This window comes from Pecten maximus, chromosome 16 (assembly GCF_902652985.1).
Source record: "Pecten maximus chromosome 16, xPecMax1.1, whole genome shotgun sequence".
NCBI classification, from domain to species: Eukaryota; Metazoa; Mollusca; class Bivalvia; order Pectinida; family Pectinidae; genus Pecten; species Pecten maximus.
In genome coordinates this window covers 1,324,313-1,346,878 of record NC_047030.1, presented here as the reverse complement: position 1 = coordinate 1,346,878, position 22,566 = coordinate 1,324,313, and the positions used below count along the sequence as shown (strand labels likewise).

Sequence of the window (22,566 nt, the reverse complement as noted above, 5' to 3'; positions counted from 1 at the left end):
CATGTTCTTTAGTTCTATCAGTCTGCGATTTATTTGGAACTGTCCCCTTTGAATTTATGCAATCAAGATTTAAACAAAGATTTGGTCTTCCATAATTTAGATTGACACTGAATCACAAAAAATCCAAAATGCAAGGACTTTAATTTTCAAGTAAGTGTCCTAACCAAACAGGTAATCTTATTTTAACTCTCTTTCTTCACACTGAAAACAGTATCCTTATCTAATGATTCTAGATTCTTTATATTGTTCTCTTTGAGAATTATTGTAGATATATCCAATTTTTCATTAATCCATCATCTTACTGGGGTGTTAAATAGTGGTGCTCCAATTAAAAAAGTACATTGAATATTACTTGTCTGGGGTGTTTGACAAATTAAACATGTCAGAAATTTGTAATCGAGTTTCATCCGAAATGCCTGACATCATGATCAATGACAGAATATTATTAGCTGATTGGTTTAATTAACATGTGAGGAAACTTGTCACAAACAAGTACCTGATTGAGGTTTGTCGCGTAAACATTAATTGATTTCCATCGATCATCGATTTGATAGACAAAACTGATGATTGATCAGGAAATTTCAACCGATTCCCATCACAGCAGTTAAATCTACGAACAATAGTGTTTTTACGCTGTTATCATTGTCGGAAAGACTTGAGACTTTACTGTTTGAGTTGGGTTTCTGATATGTCCTGTAATAAGTTCATGGACTAATTTAATTTTACTCGAAGTACAGGATTATAAAACTGTATAATTGTTAGAAATTTTACTGAATGCAATAGATATTGGTAGGCTAATCAAAAGGCAGAGGCTCGTTTTTTTCAAAAATCTGGTAACTATATGCTTATTACAATATATTAGAACTGAAAACAACTCAAATTTGGAGCAGAAAGGTTAAGAAAAACAGAAGCAAAACAAAAATTCAAAAACATATTAAATCTCAAGCAGTATCAATTTAAAACTAAGGTCCATGCTCATTTCATCAACAAGATTTTTGTTATTGGATTTCTATATCAAGCACAACATGTCAAAATCAATGCTTCTGAAATCTGAAAGAGAACAAGATTTTTTACAGAGAAATGGGACTGTATATTATTCCTTACAAACCACTTACGTCAAACTGAAAGACACTGGCATCCATAAGTTTCTAGACACATTACAAAAACTATATTAATAACAATATTGAAATTAAGTAAATATAATTTTTTAATAGTTGAATAAGAAACAGTCTATTAAAAGTCGATATGGATATTGACTCTCTCCGAATCCTGAAAATGTAAAATATTTGCAATATTATTTCTTTTAAAATTTTTTTTTTAAACTGATAGCATATTTTCATGGAATAACATATTTTTTGAAGGGATATTTCCTAGAGTGAAATGTTATGGAACATCTTTAATAAAAAAATAAATAAAGCGTTTTTGGAATATCTTATAAAATAGATCCCTCCCTTGACTGTCACTGAAGCTTCATCAAATTAGTGGGTTGTTTTCACCATTTAGTACTGATGGAACCGCCAAATCAATAACCTTCAAGAAATTTCAGCCAGTCAAAAGAGTGTGGATAGATTTGTATGGATGGCAGTGTATACTGATGACTAATTACAATGCAAGACGTTGGCTAACATTCAATGTTTTACCCGGAATCATCGTGGGAATCCTACACGACTGTGTAACAGACAGAGACAGAGTCTCGTGGGTTTCCGACGATGACCCAGAAATATTTACAAATGAATACTAATCGTAATATAACTGTAACTTACATTGAAGTAACACATATTTGAAAACACAAGCAAACAAGATAATGTATGTAAAATATCAGCATCCTTTCTCCATTTAAACTTCACTTAAAGCTCAGTGGCCGAACATGACAAGTATAAAACATGTAAAAGTTCAAGAAAAATCACAATTTGTCTACACACCATTGGTATTTCGCCCTAAAAGAAGTTTCATGCTTTTCATCACTTTCTGGCAGAGACATTAAAAAAAACAGAGAAAAATCAAAGCCAGTTTCATATCTTTACATGTCAAGTATATCCTTTTTGCTTTTGGTAAAACAGTGAAAATCTTGATCATAATTTATGTTTGAATTTTTACTAGGGTTTGAGGGTAGTTGAAATATTTTTCATATTTTTCCAAATCAACACTTGCAAACTAAATTAAGTACATCACATGATAGAATCTAGACTTCCCATTGGCTACACACATGGGTTCTATGAGGCGATAGTTCACGCTCCTCTGGGCAGTATCAAATTTGTCGCGAGACTGAACGAGAATCCATTGTAATTTACTGTTGCTAGTACTGTTGTGCTGGACAGAAACAAAGAAAATGGCGGAAGCTGGCAGGCCCTTCTGTGGTGAAATATTCAGTTTAATATTGAAATTAGCAAAGACAAATTAAAGTGTGATGTACTGAAAACATTACTGCCTTATTAAAAAGGTATGAATTTTAGAATTCCATGTTTTAATACCTAAGAGGGCCGGCCTGCAATCTATAATTGTCTTAAAATAAATATATGTTGTAGACATGGATTTAACAGGGAACTGCTAAACAAAGGCCAGTATAGAGTAGAAAAGTGGCAGAATGCTGTGTTAGGACCGGTAATGGTGGAACCCTCTATCTTAGGACCGGTAATGGTGGAACCCTCTATCTTAGGACCGGTAATGGTGGAACCCAGTCTATCTTAGGACCGGTAATGGTGGAACCCTCTATCTTAGGACCGGTAATGGTGGAACCCTCTATCTTAGGACCAGTAATGGTGGAACCCTCTATCTTAGGACCGGTAATGGTGGAACCCTCTATCTTAGGACCGGTAATGGTGGAACCCTCTATCTTAGGACCAGTAATGGTGGAACCCTCTATCTTAGGACCGGTAATGGTGGAACCCTCTATCTTAGGAACGATAATCCTAACATAGTACTATTTCTTATATTTTTCTTGGTTTTCTGCCCCCCCCCCCCCCCCTTTTTTATATTTATTTTAGAATCATGCTAATATCCAATGTTAAAGCTTCCAGAGTTTTAGTTGAAATATGCAAGGGCAAAATGTCAGCACAATTCGGAAAAAGATTGTACCACAATTTCCATGCATCAAGAAACGAATGATGGAGTACTCACATTAACTCATTAATGTTCTGAGGCGTGAAACTATACGAGAATCTATTTCTGAAATTGATTAACATCGAAGTCTGACGAGAAAGGCAATGTCACAAAAATGTTTTGGAACAAATGCATGCTAAAGATATTGAAATGGGTTGTCTACCTTTATTCACAACACCAATAACAAATGCACAAAGATAATTTTACAGAAATGATGGAATTTTAAAATGGAGCGATGTTAAATGCTGGACTGGGTTATCTCCCTTCCTTCACAACACCAATAACAAAAGCACAGTAAAGACTGGATGAAAGAAGTAAAAATATTGAAATAATGCAAGAAAAGTCATCCATTGGTTATGTTAACTAGGTTATCTATTCAAGATGGTAAACATCAAAGGTCTTGACAAACAAATATTTTGTTGTGAGGTAATTTCTACACAGAGATTTTCTTCAAACTCATGAACACATAAATGAAAGATCCTTCAAACTTCTCATGCCATCTTTCCTCCATTAAATGATATATGTAATAGTATAAATCGGCAATTCAGGTGTAGAATAAATAAATTCATCAGTCCCTATATATATGGTGTATTGGATTAAGTTACCTGATAATAAGCATATCGCTTCATTACACATTCTACTTAATGTCATGGTTTTCTAAAACACTTTTCTGCTTTTTATATACTGGAAGATGATAATTATGTATAATATAAATTAATCTGTTAATATCGTATCATTAGACTGGTATGTGGTTTGACAGGAGCTCCTTTTAATTTAAACATACGAGGTATACCTTCTCAATCTAGCTTAACTAGGAATTTTACTGCTACATGTACGGATATGAACGGATATGTACTGTTTGTACAGACATGTACGGATATGTACGGATATGTACTGATATGTACGGATATGTACCGGTTTGTATGGATATGTACGGATATGTACGGATATGTACCAACATGTACCGACATGTACGGATATGTACGGATATGTACTGATATGTAACGATATGTACGGATATGTACCGATATGTACTGATATGTACTGATATGTACTGATATGTACGGATATGTGCCGTTATGTACGGATACGTACTGTTTGTACCGATATGTACTGATATGTACCGATATGTACCGATATGTACGGATATGTACTGATATGTACCGATACCGATATGTACTGATATGTACCGATATGTACCGATATGTACTGATATGTACCGTTATGTACGGATATGTACTGATATGTACCGATACCGATATGTACCGATATGTACTGATATGTACCGATACCGATATGTACGGATATGTACGGATATGTACGGATATGTACCAATATGTACGGATGTGTACGGACATGTACGGATATGTACCGATATGTACGGATGTGTACGGATGTGTACGGATATGTACAGATATGTACGGATATGTACGGATATGTACGGATATGTACCGATATGTACGGATATGTACGGATATGTACTGATATGTATGGATATGTATGGATATGTACGGATATGTACGGATATGTACCGATCTGTATGGATATGTACTGACAATGTACTGATATGTACCGATATGTACGGATATGTACGGATATGTACTGACATGTACCGACATGTACCGACATGTACGGATATGTACAGATATGTACCGATATGTACCGATATGTACTGATATGTACTGATATGTACCGATACTGATATGTACTGCACCGTAACTTTGAATTAAAACTGATTTATTGTTTGTCAGGGTACTAGTTCGATAGATGAAATAGCTTGAGAGTGAAAATGAAATCGGAAGTCAAACAAGTCTTCATGACAGTTATACTATGTTTAAATTTCTACCTGATACGACATTTTGTTAATTGTGACACACAACAACAACTGAAAAAGAATCACACAAATCTCCACATGTCTTGTATGATTTAGATTTTTTAAAACTTTTTTAACTCTAGTGATTGTGACATCATTTTGAACATGATTTAGAATCAATGTTGATCATCATCACCTTTAATAGGTGTAGTTTTTTTTCTAAATAAAGAGAATCAAATTATGATTTTGATTTCAAGGGAGGAACATCTTGTATTGATTGAAATCTATATAAAGATAATAAAGTATTATATAAATATTCAAAAAGTTTTATAACAGTAATTAACATAAGAAAATCCACAACGCAAACAACAAAATATTTAAACAAAAATTATTGTAAGATTTTAAGAAGAAGCTACCTTTTCTTTTTGCTGATGAGGATGATGTCATTAAACAAGAAGATGTTTACTGCCTGTTTTGTTTTCCCTTTCCGTAGAGGAAGTCGGCTCGATGTGTCTGTAAGAACCCGAGTTAGCTCCCCTTGTTTCAGCAAATGTCGGGAAGCAGATACAAGAGGAATTTCCTAAAAATTAAAAATAAATCCAAAACATGAGTTACCTCCCTTGTATCCTGGACTACTGAATTAGGTTGTTGGTATAATGTAGTATGCTATCTTTATAAAAATTAAAAAAAAATTAAATATGTGTTAATAGTGTTTAAACCTTAAGAATCCAGCAACAATCTATAACAAGACTTGTGTACTGATCAGGCCTCTAATTCCTGATATAGTGTACCAAATTGTCTGAATCTGGTACCACATTTACCTACAAATAATCCCCTTATCACTTATCTTCATTTTTTCAACAGTGGTTCACTAATAAACCTTTCCTCAATACCAAACTTTTATGCTAGGGGACTTAATTTGTGGATAAATATGGTACTAAACTTTAACACAAGGGGAGGGGGTTTATTTGAGGATAAATATGGTATTACTGCCCTTACAAATGGTGTTTCAATGTTGTAATGATAAACAGCGCGATGACCTGACATGATCATATTGACACATTGTCTATCAGATGGTGTGGACACCTGGATCACATTATATACATGTACTTATTGTACATAATATTAAGTACAGTCGAACCTGTCTATAAAGGACACCTAAGGGACAAGACAAAAGTGTCCTTTATAGAGAGGTGTCCTTTATATAGAGGTTCAACGAGTTATGTCCCTTATAAACGAAGAAACAAACCAAAGTCTGTTTATAGTACACTATATGTCTCCTGATTTATTATATTTAAACACTTAAACAAATGAATAAAAGACAAATAATTAAAGATAAATGCTTAATTAATTTTCAATCATTCATCCGACACAAAAATTGAAGTTGATATTTTTAATAATTTATATTAAGCCTATAGTTTTTAAACCAATCTTCACAATATCACACTATACTGAATATCTATTCAGACAAATACTCAACATAGTCAAAAATGTAAAGGTAATTCTTATCATAGTAAAACAATTTTCATTAATCCTCAATATTTTGGAAAATAAATATGTTTGAAATATCTTTTCTATTACAACATTAACTCTTCATAAATGAAAGTGCATTTTCCTCTGATAATTATAATCCCTAAGCATTTATTTTGAGACATATTTTCTGAAATCCACGTTAGGGATTTAATTTAATAAATACCGTTTTCTGGTTCAGTAAATTAGTATAGTGTATACAAAGACACTCGGAACTCTTCGGCTGTTCTTGATAGGTTAAGTAGTCATATTCCGAGGAGTTCCGAGTGTGAGAAAATGGCGGCTGACAACCATGTGCCTGCCCTGTCAGATTAGCATACGGTGTATTTTGTAAGTAAAACAATTATGACAGACATAACTATTGCTTTGTCCCTCTTTTGTTGGTCTTGATAATGATTTAATTACCCCCTGACCATTCTTGTTGTCTAGGCTATGGTTGAATGGCTAAGCTTAGCTGTCACCGGTTGAGTAAACAAACACCTCTGCCGATGGCGATCGGTCACTCTCTTGTAATTACTGCCCATTGTTACAGCAACTTACCGGTAACAGGACAATTAGTGACTGATGAAGTGGCTTCCTAAGGTAGCATTGCTGCCAGGGGAGTTGAGTAATTAAGGCTTTGCTTGTTATTTAGAAACATTTTACACACAAATATCAACACGGCTATGGTTTCACGTGTCCGTTATACGGAATTTTTAACAACTTTACGGACAAAAATAAGTGTCCGCTGTCCGCATTAGGAAGGTGTCCGCTATATACATGATATTTATATAGTGATTTTCATTGGGGATTCCTGGAAGTGTCCGTTATGGACAGGTGTCCGCTATATAAAGGTGTCCGCTATTACAAGTTTGACTGTATTAGACATGCTACAGTTATGACAATAAATGCAGGTTTTTAACCTTAACATCGTGTTGTGTATGTATGATATGCAGTAGATCATGAGTTTGACCCCCCATCAAGGGACAAATATCACCTTACTTCCTTGTTTTTATTTCTGTTATAAAACACAAAGTATCACAAACACAATGTATTTTTTAACCAAGATGTGAACTTCATATTACAATATTTACCATTGTATGGCACTGCCACTATATAACCCTACCAATTCAGTTGCAAGTTCATCAGCTTATGAACTGCCAACTGAAATTTGAATTTGAAAATTTCAAAAAAAAAATCGCACGACAAATAAAAAATCGCAGATGGTAAATATAAGCATTGAACGGCTTTCAGTTGGCATTCATAGTCGATATGAATGCCAACTGAAAGCCGTTCAATGCTTAATAACATCACATTGTTAATATTGGCTGTAGGCCCTTTCTTTCCTTCTGGGATTTAAAATGAGTTCACCTGCTTTAGCCGAAGAGAGTAGAATTTTTTACATTTGAGTTTTGGTAGTTCAGCCTACTTACTTTGACCTTGAACTCTAGATTTTGTACAAGGCGGCACATCTGTTCTGTCTGCTGCATCTTCCTGGCCCCGTCGTTACATTTCCGTACCACCTGAAGAAAACAGAAACAAAACAGCCTTATTACCTAAAAGATGATTATACAAACATTTTTAATATTTCCTAGCTGTGCTGTTACATTTTCAAACCAAATAAAATTCTTCACTTTGCTTGAATTGCTTTGGCCATATTTTTTCCACGACCTCTGACTACAAATAAGCTTCAGCTCACAAATAAACACCTTTTTTCATTTTGCAAAATCACCCATTGTAACATAGTAAGCTATAAGTGGTTTACAGGTAAGATCTACCCAAACTTTAATGCTAAACGTCTACACTAAAGGCTAGGGCAAATTTGATGATAAATACAGCATTATACAAACATTACTATAAGTATCCAGTTGTAAGTCCAGGGGACCTACAGCTTACCTTTGTTTCAACAATAGAGGTTGATAATCTTCTAACATAATACAGATTGCTTGGGTTTTGTTAAGTGAGGGAGCCACCAACTACTACAAAGAGAACCAACCTCAAAATGATCAAGGCTGTTTATTAAGTGTTACACCCAGCAAACCAACAGCACACTTGACAATAATTCTCCTACCTTATTGAGTGAGGTAGCCACCAGCTACTACAAGGAGAACCCACCTCCAAATGACCTAAGCTGTACACAGCACACCTGACAATCATTCTCCTACCTTGTTGAGTGATGTAGCCACCAACTACTACAAGGAGAACCCACCTCCAAATGACCTAAGCTTTACACAGCACACCTGACAATCATTCTCCTACCTTGTTGAGTGAGGTAGCCACCAGCTACTACAAGGAGAACCTACCTCCAAATGACCTAAGCTGTTCACAGCACACCTGACAATCATTCTCCTACCTTGTTAAGTGAGGTAGCCACCAGCTACTACAAGGAAAACCTACCTCAAAATGACCTAAGCTGTACACAGCACACCTGACAATCATTCTCCTACCTTGTTGAGTGAGGTAGCCACCAGCTACTACAAGGAGAGCCCAGCTCCAGATGGCCTAAGCTGTACACAGCACACCTGAAAATCATTCCCCTACCTTGTTGAGTGCATCCAGAGCACGTGTGGCACCCTTGTGCTGCTCCGTAGCCGGCTCCATGCGGTGACAGATGGCATCCACTAGGAGTGGGAGTCGAGTAATTCGCTGCATAGGAAGTAGAAGGAACGACGTCATGGGAAGACCTTGACATTCGGGACTGTTCTCCATTCGCTTGATCACATCCGAAAACTCAGGTTTCTTCCTGTTAATTCATTGACAATGTCAGAAATATTACCATAATGTATATACAGAGAAAATTTAAATATATTAGTAAGTGTGTAAGTAGTACCATTTCATGATAAATTTTTGAATTTTTCAATAATTTCACCACACACACCAGAAGTTTAATTAAATTTCTTTGTCACACACACATACAAGAAATTGAACTGAATTTTCTTATAATCATGTAAAAAATGAAACCTACATAAGTTCCTGAACTTGTCGCTCCTGGAATGTCTGGTTGCTACAGTAACGGACATAACACTCAAACTTTGCGTTAGCGTGACTCTCGATAACAGAGGAAATGTCTTCCATCATAACGGATTCCTGCCATTTGGCCTCCAGCGCTGACAGAAATCTAGAAGTCCAAAAAGAAGACATATTTATATCAACTTACATTTGGTTTTATACCTGGTCAAAATGTAAATTCTAAAATCAAAGCTAGAACTGACTTTAATAGAATAAAATAACTGTATGCTAGACAAAGAACCTAACTAATACTTCCTCACATTTATTAATTTATCCTCTGTTACTGAATAATATGACTGCCTCCACTACCTACAATATGGCTGCCTCCACTACCTTACAATATGGTTGCCTCCATTAGCTACAATATGGCCTCTCCACTACCTACAATATGGCTGCCTCCATTACCTACAATATGGCTGCCTCCATTACCTACAATATGGCCTCTCCACTACCTACAATATGGCCTCTCCACTACCTACAATATGGCTGCCTCCATTAGCTACAATATGGCCTCTCCACTACCTACAATATGGCTGCCTCCACTACCTACAATATGGCTGCCTCCATTACCTACAATATGGCTGCCTCCATTACCTACAATATGGCCTCTCCACTACCTACAATATGGCTGCCTCCATTACCTACAATATGGCTGCCTCCATTACCTACAATATGGCTGCCTCCATTACCTACAATATGGCTGCCTCCAATACCTACAATATGGCTGCCTCCATTACCTACAATATGACATCACCCATTACCTACAATATGGCTGCCTCCACTACCTACAATATGGCTGCCTCTATTACCATACAATATGGCTGCCTCCATTACCTATAATATGGCTGCCTCCATTACCTACAATATGACTGTCTCAATTACCATACAATATGGCTGCCTCCATTACCTACAATATGGCTGCCTGTATTACTGTACAATATGGCTGCCTGTATTACTGTACAATATGGCTGCCTCCACTACCTACAATATGGCTGCCTCCAATACCATACAATATGGCTGCCTCCATTACCTACAATATGACTGCCTCCATTACCATACAATATGGCTGCCTCCATTACCTACAATATGGCTGCCTGTATTACTGTACAATATGGCTGCCTGTATTACTGTACAATATGGCTGCCTCCATTACCTTCAATATGGCTGCCTCCATTACCTATAATATGGCTGCCTCTATTACCATACAATATGGCTGCCTCCACTACCTACAATATGGCCTCTCCACTACCTACAATATGGCTGCCTCCATTACCTACAATATGGCTGCCTCCATTACCTATAATATGGCTGCCTCCATTACCTACAATATGACTGCCTCCATTACCATACAATATGGCTGCCTCCATTACCTACAAAATGGCTGCCTCTATTACTGTACAATATGGCTGCCTCCATTACAATACAATATGGCTGCCTCCATTACCTACAATATGGCTGCCTCCATTACCATACAATATGGCTGCCTGCATTACCTATAATATGGCTGCCTCCACTACCTACAATATGGCTGCCTCCATTACCATACAATATGGCTGCCTGCATTACCTATAATATGGCTGCCTCCATTACCTACAATATGGCCTCTCCACTACCTACAATATGGCTGCCTTCACTACCTACAATATGGCTGCCTCCATTACCTACAATATGGCTGCCTCCATTACCTACAATATGGCTGCCTCCATTACCATACAATATGGCTGCCTCCATTACCTACAATATGGCTGGTCCAATATATACAATATGGCCGCCTCAACTACCTACAATATGGCTGCCTCCATTACCATACAATATGGCTGCCTCCATTACCTACAATATGGCTGCCTTCATTAACTACAATATGGCTGACTCCATTACCTACAATATGACAGCATCCACTACCTACAATATGGCTGCCTCCACTACCTACAATATGGCTGCCTCCATTACCTACAATATGACTGACTCCATTACCTACAATATGACAGCATCCACTACCTACAATATGGCTGCCTCCATTACCTACAATATGGCTGCCTCCATTACCTACAATATGGCTGCCTCCATTACCTACAATATGACAGCATCCACTACCTACAATATGGCTGCCTCCATTACCTACAATATGACATCACCCATTACCTACAATATGGCTGCCTCCATTACCTACAATATGGCTGCCTCCATTACCTACAATATGGCTGCCTCCATTACCTACAATATGGCTGTCTCCATTACCTACAATATGGCTGCCTCCATTACCATACAATATGACATCATCCATTAACCACAATATAGGTGCCTGAATTTCTGTACCTCTCACTGGTGTCCCTGATGGATCCAATGTTGGAGAAAATAACGTGCCGTTCCTGCCTCGTGAGGACACAGCGGTCGGAATGTTCTGCGGAGAATTCCTGTGATAACAGGAACGTGTTCATCAGTACGTTTAAACTGCGTAGATAAGTTGCCTCTGATGTGATGATTTCAAATGTTGCCTGTAATAGAATAAAACACGTAGATTCATAAACACTAAAACACTGTTTGAATAATGTCCCCCATTAGCTTGCCATCTTCCTACATAACTCCACTACTTTTCAGGGTCATGAAGAATTTAGGTGGGCTTATTGCAGAGAAAAAACATTCATTAACTTTTTTACAGAACTCCAATAGCCATGGGTGGACTTACAACCAGCCATACACTTTTTGCCAAACAGTTAAGTTTATATAATCATTGTTATAAAACGTGATTATCTCCCTTCATTAAGGGGGATTGTTTCCTCTTCTTTTGTGTGATTATCTTCATTTTCATTACGTGTGATCAAAATATATCTCCCTTTATCACTAGTGGTTGTCTCCCTTTATCACTAGTGGTTGTCTCCCTTTATCACTAGTGGTTGTCTCCCTTTATCACTAGTGGTTGTCTCCCTTTGTCACTAGTGGTTGTCTCCCTTTATCACTTGTGGTTGTCTCCCTTTATCACTAGTGGTTGTCTCCCTTTATCACTTGTGGTTGTCTCCCTTTATCACTAGTGGTTGTCTCCATTATCATGTGTGGTTGTCTCCCTTTATTACATATCATTATCTACAATTATTGCCAGTAATTGTCTCCCTGATTAGCTATGATTATCTCCCTTTATTAACTGTGATTACCTCCCTTACTGGGACATAAATATGAAATGTACCTCTTGAATCTTTCGTTCTTGTGATGATAATTTCTCCAGGAGACCACTGTCTTTGACCTACAAAAAGAATTGAAAGTATTTCTAACCACATGTAAAACATGACAAGAAATAAGAAATTTAATCAGGTTAAATTTTTTTAAATCAAATGTCATTAACGCCAATAAATAGTTTAAGCTAATCAAACTTAACCAAAAGTACTCAGGAAACTTTTAATAGTGCACATCAATTCATAATAAAAGGATTTTAAAAATAATTTTTACCTATGTAAAGAAATCGGAGATTGAAAAGGAATTGCAAACAAGAGGCCCATGGGGCCTGTATCGCTCACCTGGTTGGATTTGACCAAATGTCAAAATAATGTTCATGTTCAATTCCTTTTGTTTGTTAACCTCAAACAATGCTATTTATGGTTATAGCGTGGGGATCCCAACTGCTTTAAAGAAATAATGAAGTCCAGACTCTCTGAGTTTACAACATGCATTTATAACTTGATGACTAGTAGTGATTTAAAGGAATTACCTCTATTTCCTATATGGGGCCCCGCCCCTTTTGCCCCTCGGGGGTCAGAGTCACTATTTATGCAAAATCTGTTCCCCTTCCCCCAAGAATGTTTCTTACCAAATTGGGTTCAAATCCATTCATAACTTTATGACTAGTAGCGATTTTAAGGAATTACCTCTATTTCCCCATTAGGCCCCGCCCCTTTGGCCACTTGGGGGTCAGAGTCACCATTTATGCAAAATCTGTTCCCCTTCCCCAAAGAATGTTTCTTACTAAATTGGGTTCAAATCCATTGATAAATTTATGACTAGTAGCGATTTAAAGGAATTACCTCTGTTTCCCATATGGGGCCCCGCCCCTTTGGCCCCTCGGGGGTCAGAGTCACCATTTATGCAAAATCTGTTCCCCTTCCCCAAAGGATGTTTCTTATTAAATTGGGTTCAAATCCATTCATAACTTTATGACTAGTAGCGATTTGAAGGAATTACCTCTATTTCCCCATTAGGCCCCGCCCCTTTGGCCACTTGGGGGTCAGAGTCACCATTTATGCAAAATCTGTTCCCCTTCCCCAAAGAATGTTTCTTACTAAATTGGGTTCAAATCCATTGATAAATTTATGACTAGTAGCGATTTAAAGGAATTACCTCTGTTTCCTATATGGGGCCCCGCCCCTTTGGCCCCTCGGGGGTCAGAGTCACCATTTATGCAAAATCTGTTCCCCTTCCCCAAAGGATGTTTCTTATTAAATTGGGTTCAAATCCATTCATAACTTTATGACTAGTAGCGATTTGAAGGAATTACCTCTATTTCCCCATTAGGCCCCGCCCCTTTGGCCCCTTGGGGGTCAGAGTCACCATTTATGCAAAATCTGTTCCCCTTCTCCAAAGGATGTTTCTGACTAAAATTGAGTTCAAAATCCATTTCATAACTTTATGGACTAGTAGCGATTTAAAGGAATTGGCCTCATTTCCCCCTATTGGGCACCCGCCCCCAGGCCCCTTGGGGGTCAGAGTAACCATTATGCAAAATCTGTTCCCCTTTCCTGAAGGATGTTTCTGACCAAATTGGGTTCAAATCCATTCATAACTTTATGACTAGTAGCGATTTGAAGGAATTACCTCTATTTCCCCTAATGGGCCCGCCCCTTTGGCCTCTTGGGGGTCAGAGTAACCATTTATGCAAAATCTGTTCCCCTTCCCAAAGGATGTTTCTGACCAAATTGGGTTCAAATCCATTCATAACTTTATGACTAGTAGCGATTTGAAGGAATTACTTCTATTTCCCATTAGGCCCCGTCCCTTTGGCCCCTTGGGGGTCAGAGTCACTATTTATGCAAAATCTGTTCCCCTTTCCCAAAGGATGTTTCTGACCAAATTGGGTTCAAATCCATTCATAACTTTATGACTAGTAGCGATTTGAAGGAATAACCTCTATTTCCCCATTAGGCCCCGCCCCTTTGGCCCCTTGGGGGTCAGAGTCACCATTTATGCAAAATCTGTTCCCCTTCTCCAAAGGATGTTTCTGACTAAATTGGGTTCAAATCCATTCATAACTTTATGACTAGTAGCGATTTGAAGGAATTACCTCTATTTCCCCATTAGGCCCCGCCCCTTTGGCCCCTTGGGGGTCAGAGTCACCGTTTATGCAAAATCTGTTCCCCTTTCCCAAAGGATGTTTCTGACCAAATTGGGTTCAAATCCATTCATAACTTTATGACTAGTAGCGATTTAAAGGAATTGCCTCAATTTCCCCTATTGGGCCCCGCCCCTCAGGCCCCTTGGGGGTCAGAGTCACCATTTATGCAAAATCTGTTCCCCTTCTGCCAAGGATGTTTTGACCAAATTTGGTCAAAATCCATTAAGAACTTTTTGACTAGTAGCGATTTGAAGCAAATGTTGACGGACGGACGCCGTACGCCGGACGCTGCACCATGGCATAAGCTCACCGGACCTTCGGTCCAGGTGAGCTAAAAAAACAACAACAAAAAAACAAACAAAAAATAAAAACAAAAACAAAACACTTCAATTCTCAAAATCCAAGATGGCCACCTGTTTTTTATGTGTCAAAAATCTAAATTGAATTGGCACATTTACAAGGACAAGTACAAGGAAAATTTACATGTGAAGCTTCAGGAATATCCCTCCTGTACTTTTAAAGAAACAGCGATAACAATCTTCAATTCATAAAATTCAAAATAGCTGCCTATCGGCCTTTTTGTTTTTCTGATCAAAACTCTAAATTGAACAGAGACAACTAGGGACCAAGGGAAACCTACACACGAAGTCTGAGGAATATCCCTCTGGAAAATAGCAATAACAAGGATTAATTACGGATGGACATTTGATGATGAAAAAGAATTAGATGTATTCATACCTCCGGCATTTCACACCACAGAGCTCTCATTGCAGTCCCCGATTTCTTGGTAAACATCTCCAATGTTGATGTCTTAACTCGGTCTGCTTTTGTTTCAACTGGAGATTCTATTACATCATCTAATGCCTCATAGATCCTTTCATCTGCCAAGGGACATAACTCTATTTTATTATGTAACATGTCACACAAGTATGTATATTTTGTTTGACAATTACTGTAAAATTCACACTTATTTGACCTTTCACCTTGAGGTCAAGGTCACAGTACCCTAACAACAGTGCAATGCACAATTGGCATTAGGTGATGCAAGTGTCTTCTAAGTTTCATCAACACAGATTTAACAGTTCAGAAGTTATTGTCAAGACAAAAATTGTAAAATGTGCACTGATTTGACCTTTGACCTTGAACAATCCTTTACTGATTCAGACCTGCAATAGACATTGGCGGGCTTATTATCAGACATGGGCTTTTCATAGGATAAATATGGTAAAGATAAAGATATAATTTTTCAGTTATCTAAAGTAACATACCATCTTCTTCATCGTCACTTTGCGCATGCATCACTGTACATTTCTTGCTGGCGCGAGACGCCATGTCTTTGTGGTAATATTGATAGAGAGGCTCTGCAGCGTGGATTTTTGGTGTGTAGCGCTCCCCGAGCGTTCCGTACAACTGGTCCTCATCCTCCTTTAAACATTCAAAGGTAAAGAATATTCATCCAATGAAACAAGGTTACAAAAAATATTCATCCAATGAAACAAGGTTACACAAAATATTCATCCAATGAAACAAGGTTACACAAAATATTCATCCAATGAAACAAGGTTACACAAAATATTCATCCAATGAAATAAGGTCACACAAAATATTTGTCCAATGAAACAAGGTTACACAAAATAATCCAATGAATATTACACAACAAATATTTGCAAAAAAAAAAATATATAGATAGATATTCCTGTTAACAATATAACTGTTATGTTTTCTATAAAGCTCAATAATTTGAAATGATTCATTCAAGACACAAAACTTTAAAATTCACGTAACATTGTGTAGCATCCTTCACTTTTCCCCTGCTAATTACACATTTACATCACAAGTAGCCCGACGGAGCCCGACAGGGCACAGACACAAGTACTGGAGATTGTGAACAGCCAAGTGTTTATAGAGAAGACAAAATGCATAGAGTTGGCATTCTGAAAATGTTATCCACCAAGTAGATCAGGTCTGTGATAATTCACGAGTACAGGCAGACAGGAGGAGATGTAAGTAAGCTTGTTCACTTTTATATTATCTAGGATATCTTAATTCTTTAGGTAATTTAAAAGGAGACAGCTGTTTGAGGGAAGAGCTGTATCGGCCTCCCAATTCAACATCCATATGACCTTGACCAGCAAAATCAATTTTTGCTGTCTATTGTGTATGTGTTCAAGGTGAACTTTCAAACAAACAAGTATTATTTTGAAGTAAAGAAAAAAATCAAATAAAGAATCAACAAGAAAAATAAGTCAAATTGATGGATTACGGCCCTAAAAATCATTGTCACAGACATGCATTTCGCACATAAAAATTAAAATGAAAAAGATTAAAATGAAATAGAACTATAAGTCAAATTACTGTAAAACAATGACTTCCACTTTACATATGGAGGGAGAGTTGTAAATACTGGACAGTTACTGGTCACTTTACACAAGCTAGTTTGACCTTTGACCTCTGACCTCAATGTGACCTTAGGCTAAGATATACTGGCTCACACTTGGTGGGCAACTTACAATCTTCCAATCTTACATATAAGATATATCCATGATGAAATTTCATCAAATTAATTTCATGAATAAGACAAATCTATGGCACAGACAATGAATTTGACCTTTGACATCAATGTGACAGCTGTGACCTTGACATTAGGCGTATTCTGGTGATCCAAAGATGAAATGCCTCAGCATCCCTTACCGTTCTAAACAATGATTTGGATCATAGGAATAATTTTGTGAACTTTATTTTTGAGTTAGAATATATGCCGGCATACTGTGACATTAGATAATATCAATAATTACTTCATTAACAGAAATTGAAGGTCAAAGCAATCTAATTTATAAGCTTTGTGCTACTATAATATGACAAGTTTCATTACGGTTGACAATAGACAGTTGGATTTTTATTTGGTATACAAACATCACAAGGCCTTATAAGAGTTAATAAACATGGTTCCTACACTAAAAAGTGACACATACTCAATCTGGCATACCTTCCCAGATACAGCCGAGAAAATGTGAAAGTACAAAGCTGAGAATGATATAGATGGGGACACGAGGAGGCTAGTCTATCGACACACAGCAATAGGAAACCAGTAGAAAGGTCGCGTTCACTATCGACGTACAGTAATAGGAAACCAGTAGAAAGGTCGCATTCACTATCGACGTACAGTAATAGGAAACCAGTAGAAAGGTCGAGTTCACTATCGACGTACAGTAATAGGAAACCAGTAGAAAGGTCGAGTTCACTATCGACGTACAGTAATAGGAAACCAGTAGAAAGGTCGCATTCACTATCGACGTACAGTAATAGGAAACCAGTAGAAAGGTCGAGTTCACTATCGACGTACAGTAATAGAAAACCAGTAGAAAGGTCGAGTTCACTATCGACGTACAGTAATAGGAAACCAGTAGAAAGGTCGTGTTCACTATCGACGTACAGTAATAGGAAACCAGTAGAAAGGTCGAGTTCACTATCGACGTACAGTAATAGGAAACCAGTAGAAAGGTCGCATTCACGTGAACCATCGTCAACAAACCAACAATTGATATATATTAGAACAGACAAGCTCGCATTCACGTGAACCATCGTCAACAAACCAACAATTGATATATATTAGAACAGACAAGCTCATGTTCACATGAACCATCGTCAACAAACCAACAATTGATATATATCAGATCAATCAAGCTCATGCATATTTCTGAAATTTATTCCTTCAATATATTACATTCAGGACTTCATAATTCTCACAAATCGCAATTAATTTGCTGGATGTAAAGTTAAAACCTTGTGAAAAATAGAACTTTTAACAGCAGAAACTGTAGTAGAGGAGGTCATTCTCTCAGACAATTAAACAACCGTTACTTACTAAGTCATATCTCTGAAACATTTATATAATTTTCTGTCACTATCAGAGTTCATCATCTTTATGTCTTCATTTATTTATTTTTGCTGAAAGTATGGCTGATTAAAGATCTAAACATCAACTGTAATTATTAATCATGTTGATACAAAATGTTTATAATTTCACTGGAGTTACCTCCCCTCATCCTTCTATAACAACCTGATTTCTTATGAAATTGAATCCTTTTATAACAAAGACAATATTGGTCCTTTTACTAAAATTTACAACCAGAGTCAGACTTATGTTAAAAAGGCAATTTAATGCTGTAAAGGAAGAGAAATAAAAAGAAAGATAGCGATTCACTTAAACATAGATTTTTTATTTATACACATGTAATTTACACAGGTTTTGTGTTAATATGAATGGCCTTTATAGACAGGTATTTGTTTATTCAAATGTCCATTATAGAAAGGTATTTGTTTATACAAATGTCCATTATAGACAGGTATTTGTTTATACAAATGTCCATTATAGACAGGTATTTGTTTATACAAATGTCCATTATAGACAGGTATTTGTGTTAATATGAATGGCCTTTATAGACAGGTATTTGTTTATACAAATGTCCATTATAGACAGGTATTTGTTTATACAAATGTCCATTATAGACAGGTATTTGTTATACAAATGTCCATTATAGACAGGTATTTGTGTTAATATGAATGGCCTTTATAGACAGGTATTTGTTTATTATAAGACTCTTTCATATGTGTATATGTAGGATAGGGACATTCCACCCGAGGGGTCACAAAATGTGGTGAAACCCGAGGCTTGCCGGGGGTTTTACCACATTTTGTGATCCCGAGGGTGGAATATCCCTATCCTACATACACACATAATGAAAGAGTCTTTTTCTCTCATATCATTACCGAATTTCTGGCGAAAGTGTCCCTCAGCCATCCATTTTCTTCAATTTTTTAATTTCTTTATTTGACATTTTTACTAAATATACTTGTGATATTCTGAAAGATCATACCCTATTTTTAGCAAACAGTGTTTGCACACAAATTTCATTCATTTTGTGGTTAAGTGATGAACGAATGAACAATTCGCCGATAAAAATTACCGTAACTTGACCGACTTTTACGTGGCCGTGATCAAATTGTCAACATCCGAGAAAAAGAAGTTCTATCAACAATACTGAAAGCCAACGCTGAAATGAGTTTCCCAACTTCACATATAATTTGATTTGCAGCTCGACATATTTAATCATTTCACAGAACACACTGTACTTTTAAATGTCAAGTCAAATTTTTTTTTATAAAATACTACGTCACTGCATGACGTCACGACTGTCATTGGAATTCCATTCATAGTTCAATGAGAGTGATGTCGATCTCGATCGCCATGACGCGGCAATGTTTCGTGGCTGGTAATTTTAAATTCACTGTGATTTTGGCAACTTCGTGTGTGAACCAGCGAACAGTGACTCTATACGAGTATTCGATCTTTTCTGTGACATAGGATTATATGTGTTTAACCGGTTGTCTTGATGGAATGACGAAGGTAGGTCAGTCGATAGGCTAACGATGATCATATTGAAAGGCTAGGATGGCAGTTAGTTTTCATGGTTACTCTACACAAATATAGACTCTGAGTTACAATTGAAATAAATATTTTTTATATGAACATCGAGGGGTGTCATTTTTACCGAATGTTCGTTCATTTAAGAGCCAATTCCCAACTTCCAAATACACAGGTTACTGAGTAGGCCTAACAGTTACTGACAGTACCGTAGAGTAAACAAATTCCAGGGCCCCCTGCTGACGCAAACGGAACTATTTCATAGGTTGTGACGTTTGACATTTTCTTTTTTATATTTTTTTATGTATGGCTTTTATTTTACTTCCTGTCATTGCCAGGTGATTGTGTGTGTTTACATGTTTTTAATGACAAATGACAAATCTGTCGGGTAGGCAAGTCTGTATTGTACTGTAACTGTTACAACAGGCCTGTAACGTTAGGCGTAGTCTAACTGTTTGTTACAGTAACGGAGTTATATGTTCGCTCAGATGAAATGTCTAATCGTTTAACCGTGTAGCCCTATTGATTTACTGCTGATATGATATATATTTATCTAAGAATGTATGTATTTTTATAGTTAAGTCCAACGTTTCAAAACCGACACCGATGATAAGGACTGTCGGATGTGAACACAAGCAGACGACGTTGTGAGAGTTGTCCCCCTTGAACGCAGATTAATCCGCGCGCGTGAAATGCTATGTAAGATAGATTTATCTTACATAGCTATCTTACATGGGCAAACTCTATCCAACATGGCGAGATATGAGAGAAACAAATGTCCATAATAGACAGGTATTTGTTATACAAATGTCCATTATAGACAGGTATTTGTTTATACAAATGTCCATTATAGACAGGTATTTGTTTATACAAATGTCCATTATAGACAGGTATTTGTTTATACAAATATCCATTATAGACAGGTATTTGTTTATTCAAATGTCCATTATAGACAGGTATTTGTTTATTCAAATGTCCATTATAGACAGGTATTTGTTTATACAAATGTCCATTATAGACAGGTATTTGTTTATACAAATGTCCATTATAGACAGGTATTTGTTTATTCAAATGTTCATTATAGACAGGTATTTGTTTATACAAATGTCCATTATAGACAGGTGATTTGTTTATACAAATGTCCATTATAGACAGGTATTTGTTGATGCAAGTGACCGATCAAGGAATTAAGGATTTGTTTATACATGCAGCCTTTATAGACAGGTTTTGGTATGTGGCCTTTATAGACAGGTTTTGGTATGTGGCCTTTATACACTGGTTTTTGGTATGTGGCCTTTATTCACAGGTTTTTGGTATACAGATGGCTTTTATATGCAGGTATTTGTTTTACATGTGGCCTTTACACAGGTTTTTGTTTAAATAGCCTTTTCTTTAACTGTTTCTACAATAATTGGATAATATAAATTCTCTACTGTCCAGTTTGTAAATATGCAACACATGTATTGAGGATAGGGCATTGATAAGTTGCGGAGAGGGCATAGCTAAGTTAAGGAGAGGGCATTACTAAGTTGAGGAGAGGGCATAGCTAAGTTAAGGAGAGGGCATTACTAAGTTGAGGAGAGGGCATAGCTAAGTTAAGGAGAGGGCATAACTAAGTTGAGGAGTGGGCATAACTAAGTTGAGGAGAGGGCATAACTAAGTTAAGGAGAGGGCATTACTAAGTTGAGGAGAGGGCATAGCTAAGTTAAGGAGAGGGCATAACTAAGTTGAGGAGTGGGCATAACTAAGTTGAGGAGAGGGCATAGCTAAGTTGAGGAGTGGGCATAACTAAGTTGAGGAGAGGGCATAGCTAAGTTAAGGAGAGGGCATAACTAAGTTGAGGAGTGGGCATAACTAAGTTGAGGTGAGGGCGTTACTAAGTTGAGGAAAGGGCATAACTAATGTAAGGAGAGGGCAGTATTAAGGTGAGGAGAGGACATTACTAAGTTAAGGAGAGGGCGCTATTAAATTGAGGAGATGGAGCTATTAAGTTGAGGAGAGGGCACTATTAAGGTGAGGAGAGGGTATTACTAAGTTGAGGAGAGGGCATTATTGAGTTGAGGAGAGGGCATTGTTAAGTTGAGGAGAGGGTGATATCAAGGTGAGAACGGGGCGCTATTAAGTTACGGAGAGGGCATTACTAAGGTGAGGAGAGGGTATTAATAAGGTGAGGAGAGGGTATTAATAAGGTGAGAAGAGGGTATTAATAAGGTGAGAAGAGGACATTATTAAGTTGAGGAGGGGGCACTATTAAGGTGAGGAGAGGGTATTACTAAGTTGAGGAGAGGGCATTATTAAGTTGAGGAGAGGGCATAACTGAGTTTAGTAGAGGGTGTAAATAAGTTGAGGAAAGGGCATTATTAAGTTGAGGAGAGGGCGCTATCAAGTTGAGGA

At 37.1% G+C, this 22,566-nt stretch overlaps 1 protein-coding gene across 7 annotated transcripts in view; it reads right to left on the bottom strand.

Annotated features, from left to right (window-relative positions):
* LOC117345258 overlaps positions 1-22,566 on the bottom strand; it is a 125,289-nt gene that overhangs the window by 10,991 nt on the left and 91,732 nt on the right. For 4 of the 7 annotated variants that reach the window (XM_033908292.1, XM_033908297.1, XM_033908296.1 and 1 more), the window contains 10 exons: positions 18,613-18,624; positions 16,016-16,172; positions 15,486-15,628; positions 12,612-12,668; positions 11,747-11,925; positions 9,387-9,539; positions 8,963-9,164; positions 7,855-7,944; positions 5,329-5,492; positions 3,118-3,165 (listed from right to left, as the gene is read on the bottom strand). In XM_033908292.1, coding sequence (XP_033764183.1) covers positions 3,118-3,165; positions 5,329-5,492; positions 7,855-7,944; positions 8,963-9,164; positions 9,387-9,539; positions 11,747-11,925; positions 12,612-12,668; positions 15,486-15,628; positions 16,016-16,172; positions 18,613-18,624 — 1,205 coding nt within the window. The remainder of the gene's footprint in view (positions 1-3,117; positions 3,166-5,328; positions 5,493-7,854; positions 7,945-8,962; positions 9,165-9,386; positions 9,540-11,746; positions 11,926-12,611; positions 12,669-15,485; positions 15,629-16,015; positions 16,173-18,612; positions 18,625-22,566) is intronic. The other 3 variants (XM_033908295.1, XM_033908298.1, XM_033908299.1) reach the window with 2 other exon arrangements.